General features: G+C 39.7%; 1 protein-coding gene across 2 annotated transcripts in view; it reads left to right on the top strand.

The window, feature by feature from the left end:
- The window catches only part of AKAIN1 (A-kinase anchor inhibitor 1), a 121,328-nt gene extending 97,108 nt beyond the window's left edge, over window positions 1-24,220 (top strand). For both annotated transcript variants that reach the window (XR_015554219.1, XM_087438822.1), the window contains one exon: window positions 21,974-24,220. Coding sequence is in view for 1 of the 2 variants with exons in the window: in XM_087438822.1 (XP_087294948.1) it covers window positions 21,974-22,167 (194 nt within the window). In the remaining variant the exon portion in view is untranslated. The remainder of the gene's footprint in view (window positions 1-21,973) is intronic.
- The last annotated feature ends 2,961 nt before the right edge of the window (window positions 24,221-27,181 follow it).

Raw genomic sequence — 27,181 nt, 5'->3', positions numbered from 1 at the left:
ATTGAGATATGGTTCAAATATGGTTTTCGTTCCATGAAGTATGTGGAAATATGCTGGTTGGCCCTGAGAATCAGGTTTTCTGCTTTTGGACACAAAATGGTGCCTTGTTCCATGAAGAAGCCCTGGACAATGGTTCTATGTGCCTCCAAAGGCAAAATGAGAGGGGAAAAGTTGGCAGCTCACTACTGCATAAAGAGTCAAATTTATTGATTCAGAGAAATAAAAACTCCAGCATTTCATTATGGCAAAACAGCAAAAACCAAGTGCATTGCTATAAAACTTGAACATTTTAATTTCTACCAATAATCGGTAATGTAACAGTGATTTGGGGGGGGGCTTATACATAGATGACAACATGACACTTTAAGTAATTTGTTATTTAGTTCAGAGAACTTTCTCACTAATAGATGTTTATAATCATTCTGGATACTGTTTACATTTTAATTAATTTGCTAAAAATCAGATAGTTTAAAAGTGATGAAAATAATAGCTTATCATAATAATTGCATAACACATTTTAGAACGTTGACTATTAGAGGAATTTTTCTCTTCGGAAAAGGAAGCTTAAAGCCAGACAGGTCAAATGAATTGCCAAAGTGACTTAGTAGGTTAGTGGTGAAGCTAGCTGCAAGTCCAGACCTTTATTTTCAGCCCAGTGAGTGTTCGACCATGTAGGAACTGCACCTGCTTTCTGTGAGGATCAACTGGCAAAGGCTGTTTGGAGCACAGTGTGAAGGTTTCTGAGGATACAGCCACAAAGGATTGGCAGTGCCTGCCTTAGAGGAGGCGTCTATCCACTCTTCCTATGTTACGCCTTCCTTTTACTTCGAGAGACCCATTTGTAGATATTCTTAGCTTATCTGTGAAGGATTCCACTTAGGCCATATTGGACGTGTGGGTGAAGCTCCCTTTCACCTGATTTGAGGACAGGTCGTGAAGGTAGAACAGATGCTCAGATAGAACCCTTAGTATTCTGTCTTTGGAAACTCTCATCTGTACTTTAATCGAAAACTGGGTGAGGTCCCAGAGTGTCGTTATTCTCACACTGATTTTAAGGGTTTAAGTTCATTCTATAATTACAGAGAAGAGATAGAGCACAAGGAAGTGAAGTGCTTTGTCATTGCTGCTATTCTTTCTTGCACCTTACTCATCATTTCCTACCACCCTTGGGGTGTTGACAGGTATCTGCCAGGCAGGTCTTATGACTTTCTAGTTATGAGCTGAGCATGGGATAGAGCCAGTAACTGATAGCCCACTTTATCTGCTTTTGTTAGGTACTAATTAAAGTCTTGGATGACATTTCCCCTTGATTAGCAGAACCACAGGTTGAAACATATCAATAGGATGTTTTGCTGGGTTCGTCTTTCTCTTTTAATGGGCTCTTATACTAATCTGTATTTCCTTGGTTAGTTTTCACGCTCTGCAACCTGCTTGGCTGGCAGATTGCAGTTAGCATAAGAGAGACACCGGTTGTACACAGCAGGAATGAAATAATGAGTTGAAAATTATTTAATAGGTTAGAAAGGTGAAAATTAATTCAAATCATTGATGATGATGTTACAAATTTCATCTTTAGACATAATGGAATAAAAATTAGTGGTTTTTACTCCAATTCTTTAATATCCATTCAAAAAGACCAGTGATGTGGCAATTTCCCTTACCCATCATCACTGGGAATGCGTTATTGCACCAATTTATTTTTATGTTATATGGGTGATACAAATGTTATGAGCTGCCTTTTGTATAAAGAATGACACTAATGTATTATGTATTACTTGTAAGGCAGGTGCTTGTAAATGTTTTCAAATGTGATGAAGTTTTCTTAAGCTAATCACCTTCTGGTTCCCTTCCCCCATGACCATTGGGGGATACACTGAAGAAAGCTTACATGACTGAGAGATGCTATCTATTTCTAGAACGGACTGAGGACTCCTGGCTCATCCTATACTGTAGGTATGACCTTGACCTTCTTAGCTCTGTGCAAAACAGTTGAGTTCATTGGATTAGAGATAATGTAGTAGAAGTTAGATACACATTTTTTACTTGCTTTCCTGAGATAATTTTTTTTCCAGTGAGTGAAAAATTCATTTGGTAAAATAAATACAAAATTGTCGTATATCTGCAATCCACCAGTGGCTCTAAATTGTGTTAGCTCTACCCCAGATCACAAGCAGTGAATTGTTTGCTCCTCTACTTCACTGAGTTCTAGGCTGTTAAGGCAAATGAACTTTGTAATGATAGTAGGCACTAATAGAGTATATTTTCCATCCTCTATCATTTTGCTATGAATTAATTTATCCCTGCCCCTGGGGTAACATGATTTTATATAAAATCACTTCCATGTGCTTTTAAATTCAAATATGAGTTGGGTTTTTTTTCGCTGTCCTTTTTTCATCTTGGTCTAGATTTTCTATACATAGTTAGAGAATATTTTCCAAACACAGGTGCAATATCTTCCTATGATATATATTCAGATGTGTAATGATCTTTTCTGTTCGTCTGTTAGAATTACATCCCCCCCCCCAGTTTTCTAAAAAGACATAATTGTTATACTGTTAGATTTTTAAAATAAACTGCCCAGTACATTATGTGACTCACATAAGTACACCAGATGGATCCAGAAGATATTGAGTCATATTGTTCAGCCTTTTGAACACACATATTGATAACATTATCTGCCAGCATTTCTTTTTTATTGTTTGCGAATATTCTACATTGATTCACCTGTTAATGCTTCATGAGATTTGAAACCGTGTCTTTTCATTTTCTTACTTCTTAGAACCCATTTTAATTCATACCTATTACTACCAATCAGGTATGGAAATTAATAGCTTGAAGGCTGCCAAGAAGACAACATAACTTTAGTTTAATATACAAAGAATTTAAAGCATATATATGAAAGGAAATTTTTCCATAGGTAAGAGCTTCTAATTTGATGGTGTTTCTGGCCATTTATGCCTTTGGCCTCACCACAAAGTACGATTTGAATATTTTCCACTTGATTTACTTCCATCTCTCAATGATGCAAAAATTATCATCGAAGCAGTTTCATTTCCCCTCAACAAAAGGTTGTTTCTTATATTGTCCATGAACCTGAGTGCTTTGACAATTTTAACTGTAATGAAAGAGGAAAACCTTGGAAATGATGCTAATCTCCAAAACCCTGGTTTGAGACCTAGAGAGAGAGTAGATGAAATAGTCAGAATTTTGAAATTAATGTTTAAACCTTGTTGAAGATTAATGACTGATTTGTTTCCCAAAGTACAGTACAGATTTGGCAATTAGCTAATTCAGTAAATGGAAAAAGCCCACCTTGCACTTTGGGGCTTGAATCATCTGCTTGGTTGTCCCCATTAGTTAAATAAACTGTGAAATGATCAATATCCACTGAATCTCCTCATGCTCTGTGGGTATAGACTGAAGATGATCCTTATATAATGGGGTGGCCCATGGGAAACCTGCCTCAGAATTACCAGCAGCAACGGCTAAATATGTAAATTCCTGAGCCACATCCCATACAGTCTTCACTGTAACTAGCAATCCTAGGTGGTTCTTAGGATACCGGATTTTGAGAACCACCAACCAACCAGAAGCTCAATGACCTGCCTGAGGCCTGTCCCTTAGATCTGACCCTTCCTGTAACAGATCATCCTCTTTATCTCTTCTCCCTTTGTGTTCTGCTTTCTACCCCCCGTCCCTCGCCCGTCTCCGCCCCCCCACGCCCGTGCCATGACGGGGCAAGGCCTTTCTCCTTTACACCACTGGTAGTGCTGATTTTAGGTCATTCTAAAGAGAAATCTGCAAAATGAGAATTCTGAACTCATGGAGGAATTTGAAAGAAACCCATCAGCCTTATGTATATTATGTATATATAATAAACATATATATTATGATGTGATATATATATATATCACATTCAACTCTTCATAGCATTTAGATATTTATTATAATTTTTATCCTCCTATTTATCCCATGAAATATACGTGGGAAGGCATTTCTATTGTGATTTGAAAGATGAGTTAAGCTAGGCTAGAGGGTTAAGAGGCTTGCTCGTAGGACCAGATCATATCCTATGTCTTCTGTGAACATCTTGAGGACCAGAAAATGTGGACTATCTCAATATCCCTAATGCCTAGCACGTTGCCTGGACATAGTATATGCTTGATAAATGTTTGAATGCTTCCGTGTATCATTTCTCTCCTTGGCAGGCCCACCCCCCCCCGGGCAAGAGCAGAGAGAGCAGTCAGAGCAGGGGGTTGCCTATACTGCTCTGAATCCTTACACAGGGACCAGGAGATGAGACGCACCTGTCCCAGTCCTGCATTCCTGATTTCTGGGGTTTCTTTCTAAGAGAAGATGCTAGTAAATAAGCCAGGTGAGACAATGTGGCCATGAAACTACATTATTTGTTATTTTCACTAACTTTGACCTGAGTCCCTAGAATCTCTTTAGAGTTCATCAACTCAAGTTAGCCCTTTTATACATAAATCCTTTACAGCTGAACTGCACAGTTTCCCCAGAGTTGACTTCTGATGCCTGTCCTTTATCCTATTCTAGAACCCTGCTCTGATTAGTACATTCCACTCAATGACAGCAAAAAAATGAAACGTTAGTGCTGTGTTTTCTCTAATGCGATAAAAAACACTTACCTTTTAAAAAGACTAACTTCTCACTCATGTTCTACTTCACCAAGATAACTTTATTTGTCCTCTCTGCCAAAAATCACACCATCTTATCCTTGAAATCCTCAAATGCTCAGATTTTGCTTTGAAGGAAAGGATACTAACCTGAGGATGAGGAGATCTGAACTCTTCACACAACATAGCACGTTACGTTGTAAAATAAGGACTTGGAATAGATGTTCTCTACAGTATTTTTGCTCTTCATTTCCAAGACTCTTATATTTCCCTCATCTCAGCAAAGTAAAAGAAGATATAGGCAAAGTGTTCCAAATTCTGCTAACTCCATGTCTATGCAAAGTTGCTCTTACTTATTATAGGAAGATTAAAATTCAATTAAAATATGTTGACTTGTTACTAAGTATTAGGTACTGTGTTAGAACATTTTATATTAATATATATGTGCATTTATTTTTAATTTTAGTCTTACCGTGATTCCATGAATTAGGTTCAATAGTTGATAATTCCCTTCTGGTCATGATGAATCTATTTCCAAAACCTCATATGGGTGATTAGAACAAGTAGATCAGTAATAATCAGTAAGAAGTCAGAATGTTGAAAACATAATGAAGGAATTTAACCAGATGGACTTATACAGAGCAATATACTTAAGAACTTCAGGATACAAATTCTTTACAAGCACACATGGAACATTTACAAAAACTGACACATAGGCCATAAAAAATTTGAAAGAATTAAAATCAAACATCTCTCTTCTGTGATGAAAATAAAATTATAGTAGAAATTAAAACAAAAGGTAAACTGTAAAACCACTATATACTAAAAATTAAGAAGTATACTTCTAAGTAACCTATGGGTCAAAGATGAATCATAATATAATATTAATTATAATTAATTAATATATTTAATAATATTATATAACATTAATGATAATATTTGATGTGTAAAAATTATATATCAAACCTGAAGGAGTGTAGCTAAAACAATACTTAGAGGGAAATGTACAGCCTTAAATATTCATATTAGAAGAGAAGAAACACTGAAGATTAATGAGATCAGTATCCATCTTCAGATGTTAGGAGAAAAAAAAAAAAAGAAAAATTAATCCAAAGAAAGCATAAAGAAAGAGACAGTAAAATTAAAGCAGAATTTAGTGAAATAAAAAAACAAACGATAGAGAGGATCAACAAAGATGGAAATTGGATTTTTGAATAGAATAATAAAATTGATATAAGAAAAAAGAGGGAAAGCGTATAATATTAGAAATAAGTTACCTAACTATAAATGCTTCATTAATTCAAAAACATAAGAAGAGAACACTCTGAACAACTTCATGGCAAAAATTTTGAAAATTTAGATCAAATGGACAAATTCATAGACAACTTATTAAAGAGACAATTTGCCACAACTGACTTCAGAACCAAACCCAAACCCAAACAACACAAAAGAAGAACTCCAGACCCAGTGGTTTCACCAAGTAAGTTCTTTTAAATATTCAAGGGACAAAAAAAATCAAGTTGTTATTAACTGCTGTAGAAAATCAAAAGAGAGGAAGCATTCAGAAGCTCATTTAATGAGGCTGCCAAAATCTGTCAAGGATGGTATGAGAAAGGAAATTATAGGCCATGCTCAGCCAGGGACATAGGTGCAAAAACTCTAAATGAAATATCAGCAAACAAATTCAGCAATGTATTAAAAGAATAATATATCACAATTGAGTGGGTTTATCTAAAGAATGCAAGATTCGTTAACATTAGAAAATTGGCCAATGTAATTTGCAACATTAATAGATTTAATGAGATTAAATCATAAGTTTACCTCAATGGATGCAGGGAAATTATTTGACAAAATTTGACAAGCATTCCTGGTAAAAATTCTTAGCCAGCTTGAAATAAAAGGAAAATTTTTTACACGTATAGATGGTACCTATAAAAAACTCCAGCAAATATCACACTTAATGTTGGGATGGAAAAACTTTTTTCTTTGAGATTAGGGACAATACAGGAATCACTACTTTTATTTGACCTTTTACTTGAGGCTCCGACCAGTGTAGAAAGGTGAATAAGTAAGTAAATAAATAATAGAAGGCAGAAAGATTTGAAAGGAAGACAGAAACTTGTCATTGTTGGGGGATGCTATCATTGTGTATGGAGGATTCAACAGAATAATGATTAGAATTATTAATTAACAGGAGAACACAGTGAGTTTTCTCACTGGTTCACACAGTTTAAATTCACACAGTGAATTTAAAATCAATAACTAACATAAAAAGATCTATTTCATTTCTATACATCAGCAACAAACACTTAGGAAAAAAAAAAAAAAAACCATTGGCTGTGGTATGAATTTCCTTGCAATAAATTTAACAAAAGGCATACAATGCTTTTATGAAAAAAACTTATAAAACTTAAAAAAATGAAAGGAGACAAATAAATGGAGAAATAACAGTATGGGCGTGGAACACAAGACTAAAATACATAAAGATGTAACTTTCCTCAAGTGGACCTATAGAGTCAGAGCAATCCCAACCAAAATCACAACGGGCTTTTTTGTTTTGATGTTTCTGACATCTTGATTCCCAAATTCACATAAGAACTCAAAGGATCAAAATTAGCTAAGACATTATTTACTAAGAAGGATAATATGGAGACACTTGCTGTTCCAGATATTAAGGTTTATAAAGCAAAAGTATTTAAGGCAGAGAAATTGGTGCAGGTCAAATAGTCCAACAGGAAAGAATAAATAATTGAACAACACACCCCCACAGATGTGGACACCTGATTTATGATAAAGGTACCATGGCAGGTCAGGAGGGAAAAGACAGACTTTTCAAAATCGAATTCTGTGGCAACTCACTATCCATGTGGAAATGCATGAAATCACAGCCCTATCTCACACCATGCACAAAAATTGATTCCAAGTGGATTAAAATCTTAAATGTAAAAACAAAATGGCAAGGTTTTCAGAAGACAATAGAGGAGGAGAACTTCTTGAGCTCAGGAATGAGAGATCATGACCGCAAAAAATCGCTGACCAGAAATGAAAAAAACATGGTATATTTGGATACACTAAGATAAACAACTTCTCTTCACTAAGAGAACCACAGCCTGAAGAGGAAAAAAACCCACAAAGAGGGAGAAGATATTTGCTGCACATATAACTGACAAAGGGATTGTGTTCAGAATATATGCAAAACGATAAAGAAAAGGAAAACAACTCAATTAAAAAATGGGCAAATAACTTAAATAGGTGCTTCAAAAAGGGGAAATCATAATAATCCTGAAAAGATGTTCAACCTCGTTAGTTAACTGGGAAAAGCAAATTAAATCCATGAGATGTAATTACATGCTTACCAGTTTGGAAATTTTAAAAATATGGCGTACTAGGTATTGACTAGGATTTTGAACAATGGGAATACTCCTTGCTATTGGGAGTGTAAATTTGTACTGCTCCTTTGGATAACAAGTTGGCAATACTCAGCGAATTTGAGCATGCTTATTCTCCTCAACCCGGAAGTCTAATCCTTCTTCAGGATCTTGGAACTTTTGCACATGTGCCTTAGAAGGCAAAGTCAAGAATGTTTGCAGCAGAATCATTCATAATAGGTAAAAATTAGAATCAAGCCAAATTCTATTAATAGTAGAATGGATTAAATATTTTGATCTAGTCATTAAATGGGATGCTATATAGCAGTGAAAAGGATCAAACTAGAGCTACAGGCAACAATATAAATATATAGCAAAATATTAAAGAAAAGCAAGAGAATGATTATGAGAAAACTCTGGAGATTGTCGACCCTTAGCAGGAAGGAGGGCGTGTGATTGGAGAGGGGCACTCAGGTGGCTTCTAAGATCCTGCCAATCAATGTTTAGTTCTTATATGGAGTGATTAAACTCCATATGATTAAACAAACAAACTAAAAAATTATGCCAGAAGAATTTGTGGCTGAGGAACTTGAGGTTTCATTAAAAAAATAAGATGAAAGGAACTGTAGGCTATAAATCTCTCTGTGCAAACCCATGCAAATATATTATTTTCCCTAAATAAAGCAAAAATGAGAGCACTTTAAAGAGTATATCCATGTAAACTCTTGCATCTTAAACTAGTTATAATGTGTCTCGTATAATTAATATCTATTTACCACAGTTTTCTCCGGAAACTTTTAAAGGCACTGTCTACAATTTCAATTAGATGCATGTAATTTAATTTCATTTTGGGGTGGCTAATTTGCATCCTCAGAGATATTGTTTCTCTTTTCGTCCCTGGCCTGCATCTCTCCCTCCCTTCCTTCCTAATTTTTTTCCGTATCTGGTTCTTCTTAGACCAAATGCTCAGTACATTTGCTGTGCTCTGACTTGGAGTTCTGGATGCTGGCAGCCAAAGCTCCCCATACACAGGGTAACACACATGAGGTCAGCCCCCCGTCACACAGTTCTAACAAATGCTTCTGAAGTCTGGGTTTATCTTCCTCCAGCCTCTTTTTCCTTTTTAAATATCATTGAAAAAAAAAAGACATAAAACATCTGATCTTGTTCTTCACATCCTTTTCTATTTCCAGCTACCCTATTCTCTTTTTCTAATTAACCCCAACACAGTCAAGACAGCCAAGATTCTCATGGTTATATAAAAAAGGCACAATAAAAGAAAAACCACATATACTAGAATTTTGCCCAAGGCAACTCATGGTTGGTTGAAGGAGTTTTGTATTTCTTTGTCCAATTTGTAGATAAAGCAATGGTGACTTTTCCCATTCCTCTGCTTTAAAAAACTAATCAAATGTTTCCATGTATATTCATGTGATTTAACTCTGACAAAGCTGAGGCTTATTCAAGCGAGCTCAGAAAGGCCCAGAGATGGGATTCACATTCCGTGCCTCTAGGACTGGAGCCTTCTCAGCACAGGCCAATGGCTGCAGATTCATTATATACTGAGGTGTGCAGGGCTCAGGGCTTTTATAAATGTGTGGAGAGTGTTTTCATGGCAAACCATTGGTCGATAGGAACAAAATCATCTGGGAACATCACTGGACCCAACTGAAGGGAGCTTGTTTACATACTGCCTTGTTCTGAAAACTTTTGAACACATTTGAAACCAGACGGAGGGAGCTGAGAACTGACCCTTAGAAGGGCTTATCGGGATGCAAAAGGAGGAGAGAATGGAGAAAACCAGGAAGACAGGAAATGGGAGATATGAACTTGTAAAATTTCAAAAATGGTAATTGGCCTAGTTCTATGTGGCCTGGAAATTGGGGCAGATTTTGTGATATTCTTACTCCAGTGTGCTTTCCGCACTGTTTTTTGTGCGGAGGGTCTGAGCTGGGGCCCAAAGAGCATCTCTTCAGCTGTTTCCTCCTGTGCTTGAACTCTAATTGCATTGAAGAAGCAAAATGTAGCGAAGGAAGCCAAGAGCAGGAAATTAATGGGAGCAGAAAGAGAGGGGAGGGAAGGACAGATTGGAAAAATGGAAACGGGAAAACCAGTGCAACAGTCATTCATTGAACAAATACCGAGTGCCCACTGTGAGCCAGTGCTGTGCTAAGTCCTGGGGACTGAGTGGTGAGCAAGACAAACCAGGGTCGTGTCCTCAGGAGGCAATGCTCTGGTGAGGAAAGATGGACGCTCACAGGCCATGCTGCCATTAGCAGATGGGACACATTAGCTTCATTTCTGATGGCTGCACACTCATTCCCTCCTGACAAGAGACTTTCAAAGCAGTGTTGCGTATGCAAGGCTTTTCTTCTCAGTACTAATGTCAGAAAGCTAAACGCAGTATCGCTGTGAGGTCGAACACCTGTGTAAACGTTTTAAATTTTAGACCAAGATAGACTGCTTGGAATCTGTAAAAATAGACCCAAACTCTTTTTAATTTTGTATTTTGATTTATTTAACAGACACTTAGGTACTGCTCACCTTAAGTCGCACATCTAAGCACTTTGCAAATATTCACTTATTTAATCAACCTTATCCTTAATATCCCTCATAAGACTTTAATGAGGGAGGTGCCATTATTGTGCCCATTTTATAGGTGAGGAACCTGCCTCGCCCAGCGTCCCACAGCATTATGGACGGAATGCTTGTGTCCTCCCAAAATTCATACATTGAAATCCTAAGCCCCAAGGTGATGATTTTAGGAGGCGGGGCTTTGGGAAAGTGATTAGGTCATGTGGGTGGAGCCCTCATGAATGGGATTAGTGCCTTATAAAAGAGACCCCAGAGAGCTCTCTCGACTCTTCCCCCTTGTGAAGATGCAGTGAGAAGATGGTCATCTATGAGACAGGAATTGGGCCCTCCCCAGACATCAAATCTGTTGGCGCCTTGGTCTTGGACTTCCAGCCTCCAGAACTGTGAGAAATAAGTGTTTGGTGTTCAAACCACCCAGTCTATGGTGTTGATGTTATAGCAGCCTGAACAGACTAAGACACACGGGGAGTGCTAACAGGCGATTCATACATTCAAAACTGGACCTTATCTGTGATGAATTAGATACAAAGTCAAGTAAGAGAAGGAGGGAGGGCGTGAGGTCGGACAAGAGGCAGGTGCCTGGTCAGCAGGGCCCTGAAGGCCATGGCGAGGGGTTGAGCTTCATTCCAACTGCAGTGGGAGGCCAAGGAAGGTTTTGAGCAGTCGAGTGACATATTGGATTTCCATTTAAAGAGGTTACTCTCACTGCTGTCATGGGAGCAAGTGGAAGGGCAAATGGAAGGTGTAATCACGAGACGATGATTTGATATGGAAAGAAAACAATGAGGAAGCGAGTGAGGGCATATGTTGACGTGTTTTCCAATTTGTGCAGAGAAGGAAATCATCTTGAGGCTGTATTACTAGCTGCCAACTCTTTGCCTTCCTGAAGACTAGGCGGCAGCAGGAAGGTGTCATGGAAAGGATTCCAGGGCATGTGGTTCTAACCCAGCGCTGGGACTCACAGGGTGGGATCCCAAGTGAATGACTCCATACAGTATCTGGGCCTCCATTTTCCACTTAAAAAATTGAGAAAATTGATTCTTTATCTCTGTTAATCTTTTTAAGTTTTAAAATATTTTTTGGTGCTTAAAACTGTGAGAAATCTTACACATTACATCCTTCCTGAAGGTGAAAACTTGGCCTGTCTTGTGCAAACCTGGTACATTTAGACATTTAATAAATATTTCATGAGTAACTATTTAGGACAGGGTAGAATTTGAGGAGAGCTGGTGGAAGCCTTCTAGTTCCGCACCATGCCCTGGCCCCTACCTGGCATTCCATCATCAGGAATTAGTTTATAACATCTGTCTGCTTTTTATGGCTTCTAAGGTCCCCAGCCTGGGGTGGGAGCAAGAAAGACCCTGGGGCCATGGAGCTATTTCAAGGGACAGGGATGCCACATCTGCGCCACACACTTTTGGGTTGGAATACACAGTCTCACATAACTCCTGCAATTTTGCGAATGTATATGGAGGGTGTTGTGATTAATAACATTCAAATTTATCTAAAAGCATTACTGAATTTGTAGCCTCTTTTTGTCATTGTGTCATGAAAGGATATGTGAAATATTTTGACATTACACAGGAATCTTCTTCAAAAGGTTGGGAGTTACTCCTTCAAGGAGAGAAGAAAAGGTTTTACTTTATGTCAGAGCATAATCTTTCTCTGGTTAGCCTCCTGAGATTCTTGCTATATACTCATGTCCTCCAGGGATGAATAATTACTTTTGAGAAATTATTTAGTTAAATTCTAGACTAGCACTTTCTGATGACTGTCACATTCTTCTGAAAAGAATTCGATTCCTTCTTTAGCAGGAAAATGGTGATTGTGAGGATTATGCTCATTAGAGAGAATAGTTTTTTAAGGATTCCTTTAAAATCACTCAGAGAGCTAATTATCAGTTCCTTCCCCCCTCCCTCCCTTCCTTCCTTCTTTGTTCTCTCGCTCCCTCCCTCCCTTTGTATGATGGATAGGAAGGGAGAGCATGTGGCTAGTTTTGCCTAGGAACTTGAAATCTTTTGTTAAATATTTAAGAGATCTGGTAATTTGGTCAAGTAATTTTCATCTGAATGAGGACAGGAAACCTCTGGACTGTGTTTCCAGCCACTCCAGCAAACGTGGGAGGATGAATCTATGAATGTTCAGACCGTACCTTGAATGTGCTAGTTACTCTAAGTGTGTTTGATAAAATAAAACAATACTCTTGTCTCATGAGTCATGGATTTCCCCTACTAACACTCACACACACATTTACACACTGACACATCCCCACATCCAACACACACACACACACACACAAGCTATCCAAGAACCAGGGCAGACCTGTCTTCGGTTCTGTGGCAACCCTAGGAGTCGCCACCAAGGGGCAGCAGAGGCTGCAGAACGGGCCATGGCCCAGCTGGGGAGGTGGTGGACTGGGAGCTGAGTCTGTGAGGGGGGAGGTACGTGTTTAGGGGCAAAGACCTAGTTCTGAGGATGGGAAGAGAGTATGTGATCCCCAGGGTTCCACGGTTTGTTCTGCTTTCCATTCAGGTCTTGTGTTGCTTTCTTTAATACACAGGCTCACATGGTGCTTACTTTTTCTGTCCTCTAAATACCTGACTCCCATACTTCCAAAGAGCAGTCTAGGCTGTGCTGCCCCCACCTACTCTCCCTTCCTGGCGTATCCCCAGGGCGGGAAGGAAGGAGCTGACAGTTTGGGCCAGCTGGGTTTGTTGGGTGGCTCTGGGAGCGGGGTGGGCACTGGGTGACATGGCCGCTCTGGAGGAGTGAGCTGGTTAGAGAACGTGAGACGACAGGCAATGGCCGTCGTGAAGGGTGGCCAGGCCCCATCTCCTCCCTCCCGTTTCCAAGATGGTGTTTTCATAAGCATTTTTCCCACCGCAACTTTCTCAAGTGAAAAGCCTTCTTCCATGTCTTTGTGTTTCCATGACAAAAACCACTTAGTTTAATGTAGCCCGATTTATCAATGTTTTTCTTTATGGTTACTGCTTTTTGTCTCCTGTTTAGGAAATCTTTGCCTACTCCTGGGTCATAAAGACATTCTTCAAAATTTTCTTCCAAAAGCCGAAAGTCTATTATTTCAGAGCAGTTTTAGGTTCATAGCAAAATTGAGTGGAAATTACAGAGATTTTGCATATGCCCCCTGCCCCCACACATACATAGCCTCTCTCATTATCAACATCCCCCACCAGAGTGGTGCCTTTGTTACAACTGATGAACCTACATTGACACATCATTGTCACTAAAGTCCATAGTTTACATTAGGGTTCATTCTTGGTGCTGTACATTTTATGGGTTTGGACAAATGTGTAATGACATATATGTATCATTATAATATCACACAGAATATTTTCACTGACCTAAAAATCCTCTGTGCTTTGAATTGTTTTACTTTTAAAATATAGACATGAAATCCACTTATGTGTAGTGTAAGGTAGTCAAAGTTCTTTATATTTCTGTATGAATAACTACTAGGCCCAACCTCATTGCTTGAAAATACAGTTCTTTCCCCACTGCACTACACTGTCATGTTTTTTGTAAATCAGATGACTGCATATGTGTAAGGCTGTTTCTGGACTCTATTCTATTTCTTTTTTTTGTGAGGAAGATCAGCCCTGAGCTAACATCCATGCTAATCCTCCTCTTTTTGCTGAGGAAGACCGGCTCTGAGCTAACATCTATTGCCAATCCTCCTCCTTTCTTTTTCCCCTAAAGCCCCAGTAGATAGTTGTATGTCATAGTTGCACAGCCTTCTAGTTGCTGTATGTGGGACGAGGCCTCAGCACGGCTGGAGAAGCAGTGTGTCGGTGTGCACCCGGGATCCAAACCCGGGCTGCCAGTAGCAGAGCGCGCTCACTTAACTGCTAAGCCACGGGGTGGCCCCAGGACTCTATTCTATTTCATTGGTCAATTTTTTTTGTGTGTGTGAGAAAGATTAGCCCTGAGCTAATATCCGATGCCAATCTCCCTCCTTTTGCTGAGGAAGATTGGCCCTGGGCTAACATCTGTGCCCATCCTCCTCTACTTTATATGGGACGCTGCCACAGCATGGCTTGACAAGTGGTGCGTCAGTCTGCGCCCGGATCCGAACCTGCGAACTCCGGGTCGCTGAAATGGAGCACGCATACTTAATCACTATGCCACTGAGCCAGCCCCTCATTGGTCAATCTTTCTATCCCCATATCAATATCATACTTTCTTAATTACTATAGCTTTATAACTGGTAGTGACAGCTGGTAAATTAGGTCTGTCCTATTTGCTGTACTTTTTCAAAATTACCTTTGCTATTATTTGCCAAGATACTCAAATTTGATTTCTGGATTAAAATTGTCTTTTCCTTTTCAGGTTTTATTGGCACTATTCCTTGTGGCTTTCCTAAAAGTAACATATTACAGGCCAGTAATATTGTGTAAGTTAAATTATGCTCAAATATAATGCAGTAACTCTACAAGGTAAAAGCTTTCTAGGAGATTGTGAGTCAGTGAGTCACATGTCTCTCCTGCTCTCCAAGGCCAGGGAAAGAATTTTCTTTCTTTTCCCGTTGGCCTTTCCAATTTCCATCTGTCTTTCAAGTCCTGCTCCAAATCCTGCATGTTCCCACCTCGATTACATAACTCTCTTCAGACTCCTCCAGCTGCCCTGCGTGGCACAGATTTGATGATACACTGCAGCTTTCCTCCGAGCAAAAGACCCAGTGCCTCACAGCCTCCCAGGACCTGCACATCTGGGCTGGCCTACTTTCCACAGTGTCATCTCCTGTCTCCTCCTCCGCCAGTGGTCGCCCAGCCACTCAGGCTGCCTTCAGTTCCCTGCTGGGCCCTGGTCCTACACACAATGGGATTTGATCTTCCTGCCTGATGTCTTCTTCCCTTTTGGCTCCCACAGCCTTCCTTTTATTGGTTAACACCTCATTAACCCTCAAATCCCCTGTCTGGGCATACTTCCCTGACCCCCAGCCTAGATCAGTTCCTCTTGTAAAGTGCTCCCTGTGCCTCCCTCATGACATGTGTCATAGCTCAAAATTGTAAACTTGTTTGGTTGTTTGAGTAACACCTGACTCTTCCACTAGACGGTAAACTCCAATAAGGCAGAATCCATGACTGTTTTCCTCAACATTTTAATCTCTAATACCTAGCCTAGAGTTTGTCATGTAGTAAGTGCTCTGCAATTCTTTTATGAATGAATGCATGAATGAATGAATGAAACACTTTGGCCTGGTGGCCTATGTTACTCTCCATAGTACCATGCATATAGATGCTCAATAAATATCATTCTGATTCACCTCACTATGTTCGATAAGAACTATTTTTTTTGCTGAGGAAGATTCGCCCTGAGCTAGCATCTATGGCCAATCTTCCTCTATTTTGTATGTGAGCCCCTGTCACAGCATGGCCACTGATGAGTGGTGTAGGTCCACTCCTGGGAACCGAACCCAGACTGCCAAAGCGCAGCGCATAGAACTTAACCACTAGGCCACTGGGGCTGGCCCTTGATAAGAACTTTTAATAAAGAACTCCATATAGTGATGAGTAGCTTGCCTCATTCTGAAATGGTGTGCCTGGCCATCCCAGGCAGAGTCAGGGTGATTCTTAATTCCCCATACCTGATTTGATGGGGTGGTGGTAATAATGGGACATCACTGAAATATGACTTAGAAGTGTCCTACATCTTGCCTTCTGTGTCTCAAATCTACTTTTTGGAAACTCTAAAATGCTGCTGCTGCTTTAGTTGTGGTGCATGCAGATGCAGCATTTAGTTATGGTTTGGCAGGAAGCTGGAAATTCGGAGGCTGTGACTTTCCATTCCTGAGAAGTCACATAGCTTTAGCTTGCTCAGGGGCAAGGCAGAGTGGCCAGGACGGCTTTTGCAGTTGGCGTAGATGAGTGAGATCTAGCATCTGGGCTTTCATGGAAAATTCCTATAGTTACAGAGCAGGAAAATAGACTACCATTCCATTAATAAAGGGATCAGAATTAGTTCTTGTTCTCTGTGTTCCATATGCTAGTCATTGATGAATGATAATACTGTCTTTACAGCCTCAAGCAATCAGAGGGCAAAATAAAAAATATGCTCCATGGTCAACCACAGCAGCACTGTGCGCTGGAGATTTGGGCAGGCGGTGGGGGCAGAGCCCTATCCTGCTCTGATAAGGATGTCTCTAATTCACATATGACCCAGTGGGGAGAGATGATAGAGATGCTGCTTATGATACAACCTCTGCCACACTCTTTGTGCAATCGAGGGAAAATCACTAATCGGATTCTGCCTTAAAATGAGAACACCGACCTTTTCTAAAGGTCACCTCACTGGAATGTAATAGGGTTAATGTAATAGAGGCAAATGGCACTTAGGTTCTTAAGGGAAAGAAACAATGTAAATTATTATCAGGGAGATCTTCCTATGTTCGTTAGAAGCATGATTTTAATAGATATAAATAAGGAATTAAGACCGATTATTAACCATGTTGCTATTGAGTTCCTCAGGCACCTTCAAGTGGGGCAGGTGAGAATGGCATGTGGAACAGCAAGCTCTGAGGGGAGAGAGGAGAACTGCAGAGCTCAGGACAGCCTGTGGAAGGCTGGCCCCCATGGGGTGGGCTTGGTGGTCACGGGAAAGCATGACCACAGGGATACCTGAGTGTGTGTCTGTGGGGCAGGAGGCCGGTAATGATTCAAGGTGGAAAGACACTGAAGACAAATTTAGTTACGTCACATTCTTGACTTCAATGTATTTATATTGAATATATTTAGAGTTTAAAGCTAATTAAATCGATTCATCATCTTTTTTTCAAATACAAAAATGGTTTTGTAAATGCTAATTAGGCTAGAGGACATTTGCATCATTTAAAACTAGGCAATTGGCCACCTACAACATATAGGTGATTCATTAATTTCAAGTAAATGTAATGCATATAAGTAAATGGCAAGACTCTGAGGATTTCTGTGGTTGGCTCTGCCTTCTGTCGGGTTATAATGCACTTCTGTACACTGTACTTATATTAAGGGTCTCCACCAGGATGTTCTCCAATACTCTATTCTTTCAAGAGAATGCCATAGGAGTACCAGTTGGTTATTATACTGGATGAAGCCAGTCTTGTGAATGCCTGCTCTGCCCATTGTGCCTTGCTAGGCATGGGGCCTAGGTGGTTCCTTCCTCCTAAGTAGCTATGTTCTTACCTCTTGATCCAACCTCGCAGGCCACAGCTGATTGGACTACATGAGCCGTGGGCATTTAATCTGTGGCTGGCCTAAGAGGTGGCCTGGCATGGAAAGGCTGTTTTTCAGGGATAACGGTGGTATGCTGAGTCTTTCAGGTTCTCTCTCAGGAATTTTAACTGAAGATGTGGCAAGAGTCAGTCAGTTGCAAGCAAAACCTTAGTGGAAATACCCTCAGAGAGAAGGCAATATGTAAAAGCGTCAAGAACTGCAAGTCATGAATAAGCAGAAACAAGAGTAAGTAAATGCCATGAAGTTGCGGAGACTCCAGAAGAAAGGGAGAGTTGTTAGTTGGTAGCAGCAGATGGAGAGTTGAGACTTTAATGGCTGAGGATAGTCTAGATAATCCAGTTACTTGAGCTATATTGGATTCTTCCAATTTCTGAATTGCAGTGTGAGGCTCAGCTAAATATTTCCATGATGCCTGGCTATGACACAAGTATCCCCATAGTAACTGCTGTCCCTACTCCCCCCGTAACTTAAGGTACCAGAAGAGTATCTTTCCCTGCACACCAAAGAGCCTAACACACAAGTATGTATAGTCATGTGTCACTTAATGACAGGGATACGTTCTGAGAAATGCATCGTTAGGCAATTTCATTGTTGTGTGAACATCGTAGAGTGTACTTACACAAACCTAGATGGTATAGCCTATTACACACCTAGGCTATATGGTACTAATCTTATGGGACCGCTGTTGTATATGTGGTCCATCATTGACCGAAACATTGTTTTGCAGAGCATGACTGTATGTGGTTTGCATAACTTTGTTTTGCTTTTATTGCCTTTCAAGCGCTCTGGGTGGCTTTCTCCCTCATCTTCATTCCTTACTTTCTCTTTTCCAGCCAGCTGCCACTTCCTATGTCCCACATCCTCCACTGCAGATAGATATTCATGATCCAGAACAGAGTGGTAACGAGGGCAGTGAGGGTTAAACCAACCTTGCCAGTCCAAAGGGTCCTCCAGACATGGCTTTGCACAGACTGCCTTTGACTTTTTAATCAATTTATGTTCATACTGGATGGATGAAGACATGGCAATTTAGCTGAGATATTAGGTTGCAGCTAAATTTAGAGTAGATTTTCTTTTCTCTCTCTGCCTATTATTAAGGAATCAGCTTATCTTATCCCTAGATTCTTCCTTCCTCCATCCAAAGACAGAAAAATAGACGCACAGCAGGGACGTTTTAGAGTTAACACACATCTAGTTTGGCTAAGATACTCTTTCCAGGAGCAAGCATGAACCTTTTGAATGTCTTTTTGTTTGTCCACACATGTATGCTGTACAGTGCTAGTCGACAGAGCTCCCTGAGTATCAGGTTTAACCTCTTGCAAGTATACGCTCTCCCTTTTCAATTGAGCCTTGGCCCTTGCATGGAAGTAATTTTAAAAAAATCCTGAATTGCTTCTCTGTTTTAGCATTAGAACTTCCCAGAGTTTTAGTAGGGCATATGGCTGCCCAGTTTGCAACTATGTGTCCTAGCCTCCTTTGTGACTAGGTGTGGCCATGTCACTCAGTTTCCCCCAACAGAATATGAGCAAAGTGATGTTTGCAACTTCTATGACAATTCTTTAAAAGGAAACTGCTTGCCCTCTGTTTTCTCTTTTGCTACTTTCCAGCCCCAGATGGGATATTGGTTAATCAGCTTCACTCATACAGTTTAGGTCAATATAGTAGGAAATGGTGGAGCTATAAGATGGAAGGAAGTAGAGTCGCCAGATAACCTGGTGGAGCACAGCCACCTACGCACTGGGTACCTCTAGGCTGTTACATGAGAAAGCAACAAATATCTCTTCCTTGTGTGAGCTGTTCAATTTTTGAGTTTCTCTATCACAACAGTTTAATCTATACTGTAACCAATACACAGTGGTGGGCGTTTACTATGGCTTACTGTGCGTCAGGAACCACATTAAGTACTGAATAGGTGTTAGGTCACTTAATTCTCTAGGAATCATCCTAAAATAGATACTACTTACCCGTTTTACAGATGTGCAAACAGGCTTAGAGAGGCGAGGTGACTTGCCCAATATTGCATGGCTGTTAAGTGGCAGAGAAGACTTGAACTCAGCTCTGAAGTACTTCAAAACACATATTCTTAATTGCTGTGCCCTCATGTCTCTTAACATTACTGTTTACTCTTTTTCTACAGAGAGTATGCAAAGTATTCTTCTCTGCCAATTTAAAGTTTCAGTCTGTTACACATTGTAGCTCTGGACTCCTTCTCTGCTCAGTTTGGTATAGATTGCTCATTTTAGCTTACTTTTTGGGGGAGGGGGACAAATATTGTTCTTTAGTTTTGAATAGAATTATCTTGCCTCGTTTGTTAGATTGTAAATCCCTCAGGAGATGGTGCTGGTGACACAAATGCTGAATAAATGACAATTATATGTCTAAAGGGATAAGGGCTTTCTGGTCTTCAGAATGACTCGATATTCTCTTCTGTGATGTCGTTCTCATGGGTGTATAAATTCTGTTGTTAATGAATCAATCCTGGTGAACCCCCTCCCCTCCTCCCTTTAAAATACATTTTCATGGTAGCAGCAACTTTGAATAGAGGAAACATCTGAGAAGATGATTTTTAATAAGGAACGATGTCCATTCTATTTATCACTGTAAATATAAGCTGGAGGAATTTAAAATTTTCGTGATTGCACTTTAGTCAAATGTTAGATTCATGATTATTCTGCCATATCTGAGTTAGTAATAAGTTTTCTGCATAATAAAGGAAAATCCAAAGTAACACTGCCTTAAATAAGATATTATTTTTTTCTAACATGAAAGAGGCGTCAGGGTGGGCAGATGAGGACTGATATGGTGGCTTCTTGGCCACTGGGATCCCAAGCTCCTTCTAACTTTTTCCTCCCAAATCCCGGAAAATGGTTTCCACTCTAAAGGTTCCCTCATGGTTAGCAAGAGCCCCTGTAATGACAACCATTGTGTCAGAGCAGCAGGCAGTAGGATGTGGAGAGGGAAAAGGGACTTTATCTACCTATTCCCTTTTAAAGACCTTTTCCAGAATTTTTACTAAGTGAATTTCTACCTCACTGGTCAGAACTTAACTATACCTAGCTACTTAGCTGTCCAAATAAAATCAAGGCTTTGTCTTGTTTTTAACTAAGGAAGAAAGGGAAGAATCAATGTTGGGTAGACTGCCTTGCCTTCCAGTTAGAAAATTCCCACCATTCGAGATCAGGGATTGGTAAACTATGGCCCACGGGCCAAATCTGGCCTGCAGCCTTTTTTTTGTAAATAAAAAGTTGTTGGAACAAAGCCATATGCATTCATTTATGTGTTGTCTATAGCTGATTTCATGTGACAACAGCAGAGTTGAGTAGTTGTTACAGAGATTGTATGGCCCACAAGCCTAAAATATTTCCTGTCTGGTCCTCTATAGAAAAAGTTCGCCAACCCCTGTTCTAGATCAAGGAGGACTGATTCTGATGAATGAATGGCTTTATTCCTTGAGATGCTATTATAGGAGCAGAGTTGAGCTTAATATGGATTCAGTAATAATCTATTCTTCTCTAACCCCAGTGAGGGTAAATCTATTAGGCATATGTTTGGTTGCAAGTAACATAAAACCTGACTAATAGTGGATTAAACAAAAAGGAGTTTGTTAATCTCACATACAAGTCCAAAAATACCTGGTCCGGGGCTGATGCAGATGCTCAATGATGCCTTCAAAACTGGACTATTTTTTTCCTCCCCAGTCATGCAGAGAATGTTGGCTTTCATCTCCATGCTTATTGTGAGATGGCCGCAGCGCCTAAAGGCATTATGTCTGCATCCCGTGTAGGAGGAAGGGGAAGGTGCCAAAGGCCAAAGGGGGCATGTGTCGTCCCTTTCCAAAAACTTTCCCACAGATTCTCATTGGCCAAGGCTATGTCTCATGACCACCACTAGCAGCAGAGGATTCTGGGGTGGTGAGAACATAAGTTGGGCCCATTACTGGGGCAAAAAAATGGAGATTCTACTGGAGAGGGAGAAGGGGAGACAATAGCAGTACGTGCTACAGAGGGCTGCTCACAATTAACTGGGCCACTCTAGCATGTTCTCATAGCCTCACTTTCCCTACTGCCTTTCCTACCTGCACTTCCCGTCACAGTTCCCAAAATTCATTTTGTTCTTTTCACCTCCCTCTCATATTTTTGTCTAGGTGAGAAACCTGGAAATGAGCCTGAGGAGGTGAGGCTGCAGAATGCCAGCAAACAGATTGTGCAGAACGCCATCCTGCAAGCTGTGCAGCAAGTCTCCCGGGAGAGTCGGCGGAGGGAAGAGAGAGGCAGCGGCAACCAGGGCACTTTCCAGCTGCGTGTAGGGGAATTAACCAAGAAGCATGAAAAGAAGTAACACAGTGGATTGGGCTCTTGTCATATGCTTGGTTTCCAGCCTTCCTCTTAGTATAGGATGCGTCGCCAAAATGTTGCCAGTAAAGCAAACCAAAGTGTCATTGGCACCTAGCAGTAGAATGAATTCACACTAGCCCTTGGCTGAGAAGCACTGTTGTGCAAAAGTGCATTCGACGATTCTGTTTATATTCATGCAGTGCCTCTGAAACACAGTGGGGCCAAACACGACACTGTAATTGCAAAAGTAGTTTTGTGGAACAATTTACTTTTAAAGTTCTTTTTTAAAAAAATGATTCAGCCTTGTTTATTTACTTCTGTCTTTTATGCATTCTTTCTGTGAATTTAACCAGCAGTCCTTTTTGCTGAAATACTGAATGCAGTACTGTGCTGTTTATAATATTTAAAAAAGACATGCTGGAAAGGTGAAGGAATGGAGTTTCAGTCACCTTCACACATAGAATTGGGGGCTTTTATAAAGTGGGTTCAGGTCCAAGATCAAATTAAGCAAAGGCAACTTCTAAGACCCAGCCCCTCAGGATCTTACCGAGGCATGTATTTATATTACTTTTACGAGAGGAAGAGTTTAGCTTTTCAAGAACTCAGTCTTTTAGTCTCAGTTCTCTCAATTGTTTGATAGTTGGTGTTTACTCTCTGTGTGGAAATCCTTTGGAAATATCGTGGATTTCTTTTTCCATCTCAAGATTAAAATAAGACAAGTGAATCTATATGCACAGGTTGCCGATGACTCAGTTCTTTAGCAGCTCCATGGAGAACAACTAGAAGATTCCATCCTGGAGATTCACTAGGGTCTGGTTATGGGATTTAGGGTCCTTGGAAGGAGCTCTGGGGCCTTATAAATGCTATGTTGCTATCAGGCCATGCATTTGCACTAATACTACCCTAATAGGAACTTTTATTTTCCCACATACAAATTAGAATTATTTTTTTGAGATTTTGAAAATCATACATATCAGGAAGGAATAACACTTAAAATGGAAAAATCATTTTCTCAACTCTTTGAAACATGAAAATATAGTGGGCACAATAAAGCGATGGTGTTGTGAATGTGGTTATGGAAATGTATGTGTGTGTATGAATAAAGCCATATCTGTTGCAACAGTATGACTTCTCCACTCCCATGTGGATAATGCACGTCTTTCTGGACTCTTTAAAGTCCTATTTCCTGGCCTCACAACAGTTATTGAGTTGGTGCTACTGGGGACAGAGAAGGAATTTAACCTTTTTTTGTTAAAAAGCTTTTGGCTTCAGAGTACCTATGTCTACATTTAATAGTTTTTTAAAAAGCAAAGTATTAGCATATAAAATGTGACTGATATTAAGATATACTTCTAAAATTCCAATATGTTACACTTTCCAGAATAGATACTAGTGATAAATGAATGAAAACAATCTCTTATCAGCTCTGTTAGACTATCTCACATGATACACAGATGGAATAAATTCATAGGGAAAATGGCAGCAGGAGGGAGCAGAGGGGTTAAAATTTAAATATGGTTAATTCATAAATTTTTTTTAGCAGAACTCATGACAATTGAAGAATGAGTTTAAGTTGACCTGAAGTCATATAATTGATGTGATATAATTGCACAAAGTAGACAGTGGGAATGAAGGTATTAAGGGAAGTTATTCAGGAGTATCCACAAATAAAAAAATAAACCCAAAGCTTTGTAGTTCGCAAGTGACCTGGCACTATGTCTACTAAGATGTCTGGATATAATCAGCCTTCGATCTTGCTGTCATATGGCAGAAACACACAAATGTGCTATCTTTCCTCTCTGGCGTGTCTGTGCTAATACATTTGGGATCTTTGAGAACATCTGCTTAACCTCTGTATTTAAATGATATTTATAAAAATAAAAAATATCCAGCTTTGAAATATGTTGTCATTTTAAGCAAAGTTTCCTATGCCCTACCATTTGGCACACTTTATATGTGGACCTTACATTCATGCGGCACCACGAGGTTTCCCAGGTCTGTTTTCCAAACCCCTCGAAATCAAGACCCTGAAAGAGCTTCTTTAGTGGGCTTCACTGTAACTGTCTGAGGAAAGCTGTGGGATGGTGGTTCCTGAGGCTTGAACTGAAAAAGGCGTGTGCTAACAAGTGGCCTTTTGTTCTCAGGAGATAATGGTAATTGGATCAGGAAAGTTGAGTGTCTTTCATGATCTTTCTTAGTCGGAAAGTCTATAGCAAGGAACAGAGATGTTGATAAGTTCTTGGAAGAAGAAAAGAGTTAATCAACACTTGCACTCTACAGATAGGGGCCATATTGGCAGAATCCTAAGAAAGCTTTGCCATAAAAATAAAGGCATCTATTAGACTCTTACTTGTATCTCTCCCAGTGTAAAGTTATTGGCTTTTACCAGACAGAGAAAGACAAACATGGTATGATTTCACTCATATGTGGAAGATAAACTAACACACGGACAAAGAGAACAGATTCTGGTTACCAGAGGGGAAGGGGGTTGGGGATTGGGCATAAGGGGTAAAGGGGCACATTTATAAGGTGACTGAAAATAACAATGTACAACTGAAATTTCACAATGTTATAAACTACTATGACCTCAATAAAAAAATAGTTATTGGCTTTTAAAGGGGCTTACAGAACTTCATTTAGCATAGGATTAAGTTGCGCCTCCACTTGGTAATTATCACAAAATAGCACACAGCTTTTAGTTTTAGGAATTAGTGGGAACGCTTATTTAATGTCCTTCATCTTCTTGACTAACTACATGGTAAGCTGTGCGTGGGTCTCCCAGCTCTGTGTTCAGCTGTTCGTCTTTTGCGTTGCCTATCTCTGGGGTAGAACTAGAGAAAGAGATCCTTTTATGCTACTTTGCTTTTCTGTAATCATCTATCCAGTGTGAACAGTATTATAAATAGATACAAAAAAACTTACCGCTTCCTCCGTTTTTGTCTTTTAGCTGCTAGTCTTCCCTTATGGTGTGGTTTCAGGTTACAAATAAATGAATCAACCATTTAAAAATAATCATTACATTTATGCTATTCAGGCTATTTTCAAGGTTTTAAGGTCTCTTTAAAAAACACAAAAAAGAGGGAATTTTAAATGTATCTACTGTAACAGCTATTTGAATAAAATACAGTACAGAATGAAATCTCTGAAAAATCTGGTAACTAGGCTAGCAATGATAGTACTCAAACAGATGTAAAAACTAAATACTCCAGTTTATGTAATTCCTCAGTTTATGTAAGGAGAAAGTGGAAACTACAACAATACTATCATCTCTAGAGTGCATGAAAGTTTTCTGAAATATATTACTACCCCTTAGCCATTTATCTCATTGTCACAACCTCACAATAAGGTGTAGCTGGGAAAATCTTACTCTCCTTTTGCAGATAAAGTCACACTGAGTCTCAGAGAGGATAAGTATATCACAGGTGGTGAAAAGTGGGTACTATGGGGCATAAGAATACACAAATCACTGATCTTGATTTGTGAGCATTTGAATCAGCTAAGGACTTTATGAATATCAATTCTAGGGATATCTATGTTAAGAAGGAAAAATAAAATTGCCTCAGAGAAAACCTTTCTGAATAAGAAATGTAACAAAAATAACAATGGGCCAGCAAAAATCATCATCAATAGAAAAAACTCAATGCCATTACCCTCCAAGAGTGATAGCTAAGCAAAGAAACGGGAAACTCCAGAGGGAACAAAATAGAAAATCACAAGAGAGTATGGCACGTCCACTTCTTTTTCTTCTGCTCCTCAGAAGCCACAGTGGTAAGTCCACAGAATCTTGACCAGGTGTGGAAAAGACGAATGAAATGGGTGACTTTATTGTTTGTCTTCTGGCTTCAGTGTGGTAGAAATGACTGCTGGGAAGAGATAGGTGACATAGGAGAAGGGACTTCTCTCGGACAGAAGTGATGACCTTGTCTTACAGAAATGAAAAAAGAAAGAAAGAAAAGAGAGAAAATGCATATTAAAAGCCCTCATCATGGGGCCGGCCTGTTGGCGCAAGCGGTTAAGTGTGCACGCTGTGCTGTGGCGGCCCGGGGTTCGCTGGTTCGGATCCCGGCACACACCGATGCACGGCTTGGCAAGCCATGCTGTGGCGGTGTCCTGTATAAAGTGGAGGAAAATGGGCATGGATGTTAGCCCAGGGCCAGTCTTCCTCAGCAAAAAAAAGAGGAGGATTGGCAGGTGTTAGCTCAGGGCCGATCTTCCTCACACACACACAAAAAAACCCTCATCATATTCTAGGAATATGGATACAAATGCTCAACAGCCATATTTCCAGAATAAAAGACAAATTCTTGAAACTTCTAGGCTGAGAGAAAGTCATTGACAAAGGTAATATTTCAGGCTGGCATCAGAAGATGTCATAGCAACATTCAATACCCTGACGTTGGGGGGAAAGGCAACAGAATAGCTCTGAAGGAAGGAAAATGTGAGGTAAGGATATTATTCTCAGCTAAGACGTCACCCGAGACTAACAGCAAACATAATAAAACAAAAAAATCTTACAGGTTACCAGTCCTCAAGGGCCCTTCTTAAAAACACTGCTTGACTGTGAACTTCAGCAACTAAAAGATAAATCAAAATGAAGAATCTAGAGGTAGGGAAGCTGCAGTAAAAGGACCGGTAAGGAGCAGGGCCTTCACTTAACTATCAAGTGAATATGACATAATTGTGAAAATTAGGCTAAAGTAAAGAAGGTAAATTGTTATATCTTGACAGTATAAAAATATAACTAACAAAAATCAGGAGATGGGGCAAGGGAAACGACATCATGCTAATGACTTCATCTGTTAGAGAAAGAAAGAATTTATATGATCTTATGTTGAATGATCTAGTTAAAACACCCCAAGGACACCAAACTCTTAATAGATTTCATAATTCCTTTCCTTACCCTTAGAGGAAGGTATTAGAAAATAATATCTTGTGATAAAGATTAGTTTAAAATTTAGCAATTCCTTTAGTTTCCATTTAGTTTCTTTTTCTTTCATTAAATTAAAAATATATTAAGT

Source organism: Ceratotherium simum, chromosome 14 (genome assembly GCF_057802395.1).
Source record: "Ceratotherium simum simum isolate JZ-2026a chromosome 14, ASM5780239v1, whole genome shotgun sequence".
NCBI lineage: Eukaryota > Metazoa > Chordata > Mammalia > Perissodactyla > Rhinocerotidae > Ceratotherium > Ceratotherium simum.
The sequence above is the reverse complement of the archived record's forward strand: the minus strand, read 5'-3'. Positions and strand labels throughout refer to the sequence as shown.